The 10,885-nt window shown below is 46.4% G+C and overlaps 1 protein-coding gene across 1 annotated transcript; it reads right to left on the reverse strand.

Annotated features, from left to right (window-relative positions):
- Nucleotides 1–472: 472 nt before the first annotated feature.
- tnfsf10 (TNF superfamily member 10) lies at nt 473–10,885 on the reverse strand. Its single transcript, XM_052054908.1, has 7 exons — nt 10,879–10,885; nt 7,304–7,584; nt 5,719–5,844; nt 3,581–3,626; nt 3,239–3,355; nt 1,681–1,934; nt 473–1,417 (listed from the first exon to the last, which is right to left on the reverse strand). The coding sequence occupies exons 1-7, from the start codon at nt 10,883–10,885 to the stop codon at nt 1,208–1,210; spliced, it is 1,041 nt and encodes a 346-aa protein (XP_051910868.1). The 3' UTR covers nt 473–1,207.

The raw sequence follows: 10,885 nt of genomic DNA on the forward strand, positions 1-10,885 counted from the left end.
ACACGTGAGTTTACTTTTCATTTTCCTCTTGGGGGCGGGGGGGTGTTACCGTGCTGTTTTGTGTTTAGGCACTCCTCATGTCGACGTCGTTTTTACATTTTTGTGGGTCCCTCCCCTCACCAATTTGCTGCTAAAAAGACGAGGATGAGGTTGATCTTTTTTTGTTTTTTTTCAAACGTGCGTTACGAGTATTTATTGTAGATTCTCTGAGGGTCGCTTTCTTTGCGTTTCATGTCTGGTGTCCCCCATTGCCGTTGCCCGCCCCCCCCTGCCCTCCTCCCATCCCCTCCACCCTCCTCGGGCATTTGAGTACCTGTAATATAACTGTATCATATTTCCACAAACAAAAGAAAATCCAAACAGTTGACTGCTGTGACTTGAGTCTTTGATGCTCTTCTTCTGACAGTTGTCCACAGGTGGCGCTACTGAGCAGATTGACGACCAAGCAAGCAAAAAAAACAACTGGTAATAATTTGTTAGAAAGTTTCAAAATCTTTATTGCACATATTTACAGATCAAAGATATTTACATTCACGTTTTATTTACATCTGAGAGGCAATCCTCTCCTTTTTACAATTGGAATCTGCGAGTCACTCACGCTACTCTGAAGGGGGTTTGAAGTTACCTGTTGATGACACAAGATGGTGGCAAAGGGCTACTTTGGTCCAAGTGAAGCACTTCGAGTCACAGAAAAACGGTTTCTTTAGCACCAAGATTGTCACCAAATGGCACTGGAGCGATGGGCGAGTTGTTCAGTGAACAGCAAATGGAGCCATTCGCTTGTTTCGGATCCCACGCACGTTTAGCGGGCAAACATGAACGAAGCACAAACAAGGTCGATTACAAACATCTTTAAGTTCACAGATTTGAAGATCACCTTTTTCCTCAATGCAGCTGTGTCTTCAAAACTCAGAAGTGCTTGAGAAAACCACTTTTCAATCAGCTGAAAAGGAAGAATTCCCTTCAACAAATAAACCATTTGTGGAAGGGAGCCTCCTAGTGGCCGAATTGGGTAGGACATTTTTTATTTATTATTTTCAATTCGAAAAAAAGTTTCCAAATGGTCGTGTCCATTGCCACCTCATCTCCCGTCAACGCTCGGCGCCACTCCCGCCTTCGTCCTAGGCATGTAACGTTGATGTTCATCAAGTTTTGCTTGACAGGTTCCTCCAAAGGCCTTCAAAGTGCAACAGCGCCCCCTTGCGTTCTAGCTGATGAGGAAGGCACCAAAGAAGCTGCTCTTCTCATCCATGTCCACGGCGGAGGCATTGGTGACGGTGACAAAGAGGCGGTCTCCGGGGCTGAGAGAGAAGAGCCCCCCTTGGTGTGCCGAGTGCAGCGAAAATTGGGAGTCCCGGGACCAGCAGGAAGTCCTGCTGGTCTTCATCAGCAGGATGGGAACCGGGTAGCTGCTCACCTGCGAAAAGCGAGGAGAAAAAGCTCATCATCCCGGTCCATGAATTTCATTTAGATTTTTTAGCTCCCTCTGGGGGCCAAAGCGCGTCTTTGCTGATGTGCACTGCTGACACTAGCAATATGGCTGCGCCACACGACAGATATTTTGATATTTGTCATTTTGTGATTGAGATTTGGATTTTTGTGAGGGGGGGGGGGAATAATTTGAAGCTTTTGCAGGAGCGATCAGGCAGTATGTGGGAAAATGCACGAGAGCGCCATCACCTTCTTGTAGATGTACTGCAGGAGAGGCCTCCCTCTGTCCTCGCCACCATCGTCCTGGGCGTCCTCGTCCAGGGCGCGGCTATGTCTGAAGTAGGTCTGGGCGTAGACGTAGTAAAGACCTGGCCGCGGCACCACCAGCTCGCCGTCCACCAGCTGGACGTCCTGCAGGAACGCCAGACCTTTCTCGCCCTCCCACCACGAAATCTTTTGGCCGTGAACGCGCCGGATGGCCACCGTAGGCCCTGCGGAGGAGACTGAACACCAAAATCGGGTATGTCATCGCATGTAAGAGATGTATGCCACACTTTGTTTTTCCATCCAGTCCACCGAATATTTACATTATCCAGAGTGCTGTCGTGTCACCTTCCTAAAATGTCAAAAAGTCATTTTTGCAGTTTTGTCAGGCAGTACAAAATGTTGTTTTTGTCAAAATGAGACTTTGTTTTAAGAAGGTGATCGTTATTTTTTGTTTTGGTTTTTTCATATTGACTTATTTCAACACATGCACCAACCAGCAAACATCTGCAAGCCCACTCAAAAAGGCTTGTAATAGATGCTGATGGCCACAAGGTGGCAGCAAAGCATTTAAATTATAATACACAAATTGTAAATGGAGCGCCTCCCCTCACTTCAGCGTCGTCTTTGGCCGCGATGCAGTAATTTTGTATCCATTTAGGCCAAGCACAAAAACCGCAACTAGATGAGTTTTTCAATAACCAGTGATATCTTCCCCTCAATCTGTGACTGCCGAACTGGAAATCTGTTTAATTCATTTTAGAGTGTTCTCTGTGGGTTGTCACCCCACCCCCTTGGGACCTTTATTCTGTTCTTGACTGAGAAATTCACATGTTGCTACCAAGGAAATAAGTTAAAGTGAATTTGGGAGTTTCATTTCACAGTGTTCTGGCATCATTTTGTGGCATCTTGCCACCAAGGAAACTACACTATGTTGCAGTAGGCTGAGGAGTTTCATTCATATCAAAGCAGCGCTTTAACGCCACCTTGTCTGGCATCTGTTGACAGTTGGGGCTCGGTTGTTAACATTGGAACCAGCTTGAAATGCCTTGTTATGGTCAGTATCTGGTTAATTGAGTCTGACCAAAAGAATCTTGCGTAATGCCTGTAGAATGAGAATGATTCATGATTTGATTCTTCCAAACAGTTTTGCACGCACATTTCAGTGCTTGTATTTTGGAGGAAAAAAAATGACCGTTTCATTTTGTGCTCTCTTGCCCTGGATATGTGGGAAGCAGGTTGGACAGCAACACATCGCATCTCATTTGCTTGTTTCGGTGTGCAGCTCCTCCAATTCGCCAAAATGGCCGACTATCATTTGTGTCGATAATTGATTGTTGACTTTACAATCAAAACTAGTAGCTGCATCGATCTGTGGAGCGCAATTGAAAATATCAAAACATAACGGCCGCGCAGCAGATGATTTGGTCATTTTCAATTCTGCCATGATTGTGGTCTGCTGCTGTAAAAGTGAAAATTTGCTGTTTGCGAGTCGGGGCAAAAGCTGATTCTCTTCTCTTGTGTTCCATTGCGGACGTCTTACCAGCTCCTCCTCCCTCCAGTTTGGGTGCGAAGTTTCCGGTGACGTGAGCGGCGACTTTGGGCCGTGGCGACGTGCCGCCCTCTGGCACCAGCGAGGGCAGAACCCGAGACACTTCATCTGAACAGGAAGTGCCCCATCGGTGAGTCAAACGGCAACAATAATTGCACTATTGTTCTTAGAGAGCGTAACTTGGCCAACTGCGCCACTCTACACGTGCCCCCCCTTAAAAAAAAACATTTTTTTCAATCCTAAATGGCACTCCAAGAGCACTGCTGCCAAATTGTGCCCCCCTCCATGTTTCTTATCTAATCGAATCTGAAGAAGATGTGATATATTTGTCACCTCTGACCGCTGACGAGATCTGCTTCTGGTAGCGCTGCGACAGCGACTGCTCCGCAACAAAACAAAAAACACACATTAAAACACAGTCGAGTTGGGTATTTGCTTGTCTCACGCAAATTGGGGGGAAACAACAACGAACTCCAGAAGGTTCTCGGAAACACCGTCAAACATCCTTGACTGGATAATATCTGAATAGCCCCTTTCCAGTCGGCCTTCAGTCGAGATTTACCCGATGCAATCCAGCTCTGTGCAGCGCCACAATCGCATCGCAATTATCGAAAACAGGCAACGTAACAGCACCCAAGTGTGCCCCGTAAATCATCTGGAAATGTTCAAATTCCAAATTCATCTCGGAACACCGCGAGAGCATCAAGCATGATGTCAAAAAAAATTCGCTATATTCGACAGAGACGCTCACTAATAGTGCCGCCCGCACTAACTTGATTACTTGAAATGATTAGCAATGCGCCCGCACCTTTTTACAGTCAATTTATTTCTTCATTTTTACGCGATGAGAACTTCCTGCTTTGACGGTGGCACAAGCCTCTTCTGTGTGTGTCCATGCGCATGCGCAGGTGCGCACATTCCAACGGCGATTCAAGCGCAGGGGATCACATCACACGCGCAGACGTCAATGACTTCATTGTGTGTCACTGCGATTAACATCTTGAACTTTTTTTTTTTTAAACGCCAATGCTAACATTACAGTGATTCGGATTCAGCACGAAAGAAATGTTCTTATAAACTCGAAACATTCACGTGTGAATTTTATTTATTGCGGCCCGTTAACGTGAGCGAGTCAGTGAAGTGCATTTGAAGCGGCTAGCTGCTAGCCACATGTCGCTAACAGTCGCGACTAGCGGTGTATCAGACGTAGTTACGTATACTTTTGTTAGCGTATTAAATTAGCCGGCAAACATGATTGCGACCGCATGTGAATTTGAGGATGGTGTTGTGTAGGCCTTGGTGGCAATAAAAGTTGGAAAAGCAACCTGAACGATTCCTGAAGAGCTGTTGCAAGGTTACATACTGTAAAGTGGGTCTTACCGATGTGAAATTTGTCGCGGGATGGAAAACACGTAAACATGCCGACCCCTGTGTTTTACAAATGTTTTTAAAGAATAAATACTACCGGTATTTACATTTTAGTACACCGCAGCGGATCAAGAAGATATGCACCTTAAACATACTACAGAAAATGTTGATAATTTTAGTTCCCCTTTTAAGATTTGTCCATATTTTTTTCCCGTGGTCAGGTACTCGTATGAAAGTGAATAGCTCAGATGCTAACCCACAGCAGACTTACAAAATGAATCGAGGTTTTTAATTCTGTCCTTATGGCCAGGTACTTTTTGGACAAGAGAATATCTCAAATGCTAGCACTGCTACGGTTGGTATGCTAACATTTAGCAAGAAAGCTAATCGGACATTCACAAGTATTTTTCATTATGCTACGTCGCCAACAGGTGATATTTTGGAATCAATTACAATGACGACGTTGTGATCATGTTTCATCGTGACCGGTTCTGCCTTGACAAAGAACACCCGCGCACGCTGACATCTGATTGACAATCCGAGCGCTTATTGTTTTCGCATTAGCTTATTATTGTGGCCTGAAAATGTATTTGCGAGAAGCTTTGTGATCCAACAAAGTCGTGGAAATGATTAGAAAGAGCTTTCAGCGTGATGCGGTGCAGATGCGCCAGCGCAAATAAAAACATGAGAATTAGCGTTTTTATTGTCATTGCGCACTGTCAAACAAATCGAAGCCTTGAGATCTTCAAAAGGGCAGAAATGCACTCCATTCTCTGTGGTTCTTGTCAACACTTCATCACAACTTTATTTGATATTTTAATTTAAAACCATGCAACTGCGATTGGCTGGCAACCGATTCCGGGTTGTCCCCCCCGCCTACTGCCCGAAGACAGCTGGGATAGGCTCCAGCAACCCCCGCGACCCTAGTGTGGATCAAGCGGCTCGGAAGATAAATGAATGAATGAATTTAAAACCACATTATTATTTCTATTATTATTATTAAGATACTTTATGACGACTAGAAATTAATTCTCGATTGTGTCTCCGCAGCCGTTTCCTGCCACTGAAGAAAAAAAAAAAACGGAAGTTTTCGCGCGGCTGACCTTCTCGATGAGTTGATGGAACTGCTGCGTGACCTGCCAGCAGGGATCGTCCGGCACCGTCGACGTGCTCTGCAGGTCCCAGCCTTTCAGGCACGACACGCTGCTCCTGGAGAACGTCTCCTTCAGCTGCACGGCGTCAACACGGAGAAGATGAGGAGATGAGTAAGTGAATGACTCGCCTATCTGCCAAATGCCAATTCATTTCCGACATCCTATCCATGCCAGTGACGTACAGTGACGTGCGGACGCCGCGACAAGCCCGAGTGTCCCGCCCGTTGACATTGAGACAACCGAATTTGGAAATGCGTGTTTGTGCTTGACAAAACAGGCCCGCGTTTCACAGCCGCTTTGTTTTGGAAGATCGTCGCCATTGATACTTTTTTTTTGTGCTCATCATTTGTTTGATGGTGTGCCGGGAGATTGTTCGAAGATAAAAAGATGACCTGTTCCAATCATAATAATAATAATAATAATAAGAAGAAAAACGGTACGTTAGCCGTGGCGAATTAAAGATTGGGAAAGACAGTCGAGCTGAGGATTGCGCTGCTCATGAGTATCCATTACTCTGCACTTCGCATGCCTCACTGATTCAACTTGACTTTGTTGGACGTGATCCAGAAGGCACATGCACGCGCACATGCACGGTTATATATTTTAAAAAAAAACTTCCTGATTGCTCGCAAGAGTTCAAAAACGACAACTCGAAGTTCTTCTGGGGCATCTTTCGAAACAACAGCGGTGGCAACAGAAAGCAAAAGCACTGATAAGTTGTGTTCAAATATAACCAATGAAAGTTGAAGAACCGCTCGTCTTAAAGTATTTTTAACGATCTTTCTTACATCTGCAAAAGTTGGGGGAAAAAAGCGTTGCGAACCTATTTTGACAAAGCACGTAAAGCTGACCGGTTTTCGAATGTATACCGAGTGAGAGTAAAAACGTACGGGCAGGCTTGCTTTTTACTTTTTTTTACTCTTGCATAATTACTCACCTATTTACTCACGCTCACTCACTTCTTGACTACTTGCTCGTTTGCTTTTATAATAATAATAATACATTTTATTTATAAGCGCCTTTCAAGACACCCAAGGACACTTTACAATAACAAAAAACACTTACTTATCGTTGTTTACCTCGCCCCCCCCCCACTCACGTACTTACTCGCTTATTTACGCGTTTACTGACGTACTTATTTACTTCTCTGCTTAAGTACTTATCAGCTCACTCACTTATCTACTCATTTACTTACGTATTCATTTCCTGACGCACACACTTAGTTATACTCCTCTGCTCACTTACGTGTTTACTTATTTATTCATTTGGTTATTAGTTATCGACGTGCTCACCTACTGACTACTTACACACTCCCCCCCGCGCTCTCTCACTTATTTACTTGGCATTTACTCATCTGTTGACTCATTTACCCGACTTATTTACTCGCGCACGTCCTTAGTTATCGACCCACTCGCGTGTTTACTTACTCGTTGACTTATCGACGTGCTCGCGACTTACTTTATTGACTTCCGCGCACCTACTCGCTCGCTCGCTCATCTTCCCGGTTTGCGCGCGGCGCGCTGGTGCGACTTACGGCGTTGAGCGAAGTGCTGAAGTGCAACACGGTGACGGCGACGAGGACGGTCTGCAGCAGGACGGCCAGCAGTAGCACGACTCCGAACTGCGGAGCGGAGCCCGTCATGGCGACAGAGCGCCGCCCGGTACGCGGCCACAGGCAGCCCCACAGTCTTCCAGCGCGCGAGCACGAACAATGGCCGGGGAGGAGTGACGAAGGGGAGGAGGAGAAAGTTTGTCGAGGAGGAGGGAAGGTGAAGGGGGGGGGGGGGGGGGAACGGGACGGGGGAGGTTCCGCAGCTGTAGCCGAACCTCCTCAACCCTCCCCGCCCAGGAGGAGTGCCGGCCGGGGGGGGGGGGGGGGGGGGGGGTCTTACTGCCTTGTGTGCTCCACAAATCTTTTTGGTGTTGTCAGATGGGAAATTACAATTTGATGCGAGCATGTAACCGACGATGTCATTACATAACTCAATTGCGACAATATGATATTGCTGTCGCACAATATCGCGCGGATGTTGCGCGCAATGTGATGCGACACACTGATGTGCCGCAACGATGTGAAAGGTGAAATACATGCGACCGTGCTACGAAATAATGCCGCGATGTAACGTAACGCATTAAGAGAGTGCGCTCGTCACGAAATGATGTAGCGCAATGACATCCCGCCGCAACGTAATACGGCAACACGATAATCGAGCGCAACGACCTAACAATGACGGAACACAATGACGTAGGACGATGATGTAATGCGACAACCTCCCGCTACGACTTAACGCTAGGCCGTAACGCTACGCCGTGACGCTACGCCGTAACGCTACGTCATAAGAGAACAAAGTGTATGCAGAAAAGTGGTGAAGATTGCACGACTGTCTGTGTCCTATGTGTTGTGTTATTTTTGTTATTTGGACTTCAAAATGGCGTCGCGTGAGTGGCTGCCTTTCCGGCAGCTCCGATATTTTGTTGTTCTACTTCTTCCTTTCATAACTTTGCTGCTGTGAATCGGGAATTTCTCCATTGCGAGACTAATAAAGGTTTTCTTATCTTATCTTATAACGCTACGTCATAACGCGACGTCATAACGCGACGTCATAACGCTATCTCACACAAAGATGCCATGCAATAATGTCACATTGTGATGTTCAATGGCATCTTTGTGACATTTTCACCCTGTTACTAATTAGCGTTGACCTCAGGTGATCTCCGACAGAAATTAAAATCAATATGAATGGCTCAGCAGCTAGCAAGATCGCGTCCACACGGAGCCACCCAGCGCTGAGAGAATTGGATCGAAATGGGAAAACATTTCAAAGCTTCTGAAGGTCAAAGCGACCGCATGGTGTTCATATCAAGTGTCAGGCTACTAATTTGCGAAGAGGGAATAGCAAACGGATGCAGCCGGGTCACTTTGGCGTTGACACGCTAACACGTCAACACGCTATAAGGAGCAGCGCGTGAAAAAGTGCCGTTTGGATGTTGACTGACTGCATTAAAGAAGATAAAGTCGCTCAGGGGCACAAGTACAAAGAATATAAAACAAAAGGAAAGGAAAGAAGAAAAGGCGGTCAAGTCCAAAGTACACGTGTTGCTTTCACTGCCTGCTGTTAGCATGTTGCTTTCATTATTGGCCCGCTGTGCCGACACACTCGAGATAGGCCATAAACACATGCACACAAAGAATCACAAGGCTAACATGTTAGCTTTGAGGCTAAGTCCCCCCTTTTCTTTCCTCTGCGTGCAACCGCTTCCCGTGCGCCGTCCGGGGACAAAGTTTCACTGAAGAGGCGCAGGAAAGATGGTGAAAGTCATACATTTACAAGTGGACGGTTTCTCTCTTCAACCCCCTCCGCCCCCATCCTGGCGTAACTCATTTCAACTCCCACTGCGCCCGCGTGTGTGTCCACTTTACAACTTTATAGCGTCTGCGTCAGAACTGGAAGATCCCCGCCGGCACGCCGACCCCTGTGATCACCACCCCGCCGCCGGCGGCGGCGTCCTGTTGCATGTTGGAAACGCCGCCGCCTATAAATGGATGCCGCTGGTAGGCTGGCGGCCACATGAGGAACACGAACATCTGGCCTCAATCTGGAATCGTACGCCTCGCAGGCCCGTGGGAGACACTCAACGCTGGAGTTACACTCCAGTGCTACGCCTAAGAGGCCTGCTGGGGGCAAGTGTGTGTGTGTGTGTGTGTGTGTGTGTGTGTGTGTGTGTGTGTGTGCACGCAGAGGTCATGGTAGTCCATGACAGCATCCTCCCTTAATGCTGACTCACCAGAAAACGTCTGGACTGACTTTAATGTCCTTTTTAATAAGGTGGTTAAAAAGTCATATGTGCACAATTTTCTACCCAACAATTTATCGCATACACACGCGCACGCACGCACGTCAGTCAAAGAAGTTAAAACGACTCTTCGCTAAAATGGGTTATTACAACTACGTGCTGAGTAGAAAAGAGAAAGACATAATTTCAGAGTTGACACAAATGAGCGTTCAAACAAAGGAACAAATAAATAAAATGGAAGCCAACAACTTCATTTGGTCTTTGATGCCGCGCGAGCTGATGTGTTTAGCAGGCTGAAGTTGGCTCTGGGTTCGCTACGAAAACAAAAGAAAGAATCCAAATGTGGACATCATCTGATAAATTTTCCTTTCCTGTCGACGTGCCAAAGTCGACGCCCTGCGGACAATCTCGTTCTCTTTTTCTCTCTTTCTTTCTCTCACACACGCAACACACACAATGGGGTTGGCCATGTGGGCACGCCAGAAAGCTGACAGCTGACCAATCACAACGTAACAAACATTTGGGGACTTTCCAAACATTTTTTTCTTGCCTGTACTTGCTTTTCTCAACGTTTTTCTTCTTCTTTTTTTGTTCTTGACTAGACAAAACTTTTATTCCGCGTGTTTAATTTTAATTGAGGAATGTGGAGTAAAGTTCACTGTCAGACATGAGTGAATGATTGAAGGTTCTGATTCGACAACATCCACCAAATTGAAAATGAGCGAGCTTGGAGTGAGGTCACGTGGTCACATGGAAGCTTGATTACGTCACGCCTTACGCGTTGTCACTTGGATGACGTTTTTTTCAAGAAAAAAATGTAGACGAAAATAATTCTCAAAAAGAATACGGACATATTTTTTCAACAATCTTTGGAGAATAACCCCCCCCCCCCAAAAAAAAAGTTCGATTTTTTTTTTCATTTACTTTGAGAACGAAGATATTTTCAAGGTGTTTCCATTCGTCTTAGTTTTCCGTACCAACCACAAACAGAGGTATGGAAGCAGCGGAGCAGAGCCCCACTCATTACCCTCCCTTCAGCCTTCCAGGTGCCCGATGCCCCCACCCCATGCCCACACCCACGCATTGGGCCTGTCAGGAAGAGTGAACAATGTGCCCCTCAGCGGCGGTGATAACATTCTCCCAGGAGAATTCCTCCCAGCCGCAGCTTTCCTTTCACATTCTGGCTGCTTATTTTTACGGCGCCTGTGTTTTTCTTCAACCTCATCCTCTGGTCCCAGATTAATGAGGAGGTGTGGGAGGGAACACGCAGACCCCCAACCCCCACCCCCACCCTCTCAACACACACACCCTCACCCTCCAT

Source organism: Hippocampus zosterae, chromosome 20 (assembly GCF_025434085.1).
Source record: "Hippocampus zosterae strain Florida chromosome 20, ASM2543408v3, whole genome shotgun sequence".
Lineage (NCBI taxonomy): Eukaryota > Metazoa > Chordata > Actinopteri > Syngnathiformes > Syngnathidae > Hippocampus > Hippocampus zosterae.

Bases quoted from the DNA above. Each gene is read 5' to 3' on its own strand.
- tnfsf10 (XM_052054908.1), bottom strand. The intron at 5,845-7,303 runs GTAAGTCGCACC...GACGCCGTGCAG, and splicing joins TCAGCACTTCGCTCAACGCC to CTGAAGGAGACGTTCTCCAG. The intron at 3,356-3,580 runs GTGACAAATATA...CTTCCTGTTCAG, and splicing joins GATCTCGTCAGCGGTCAGAG to ATGAAGTGTCTCGGGTTCTG.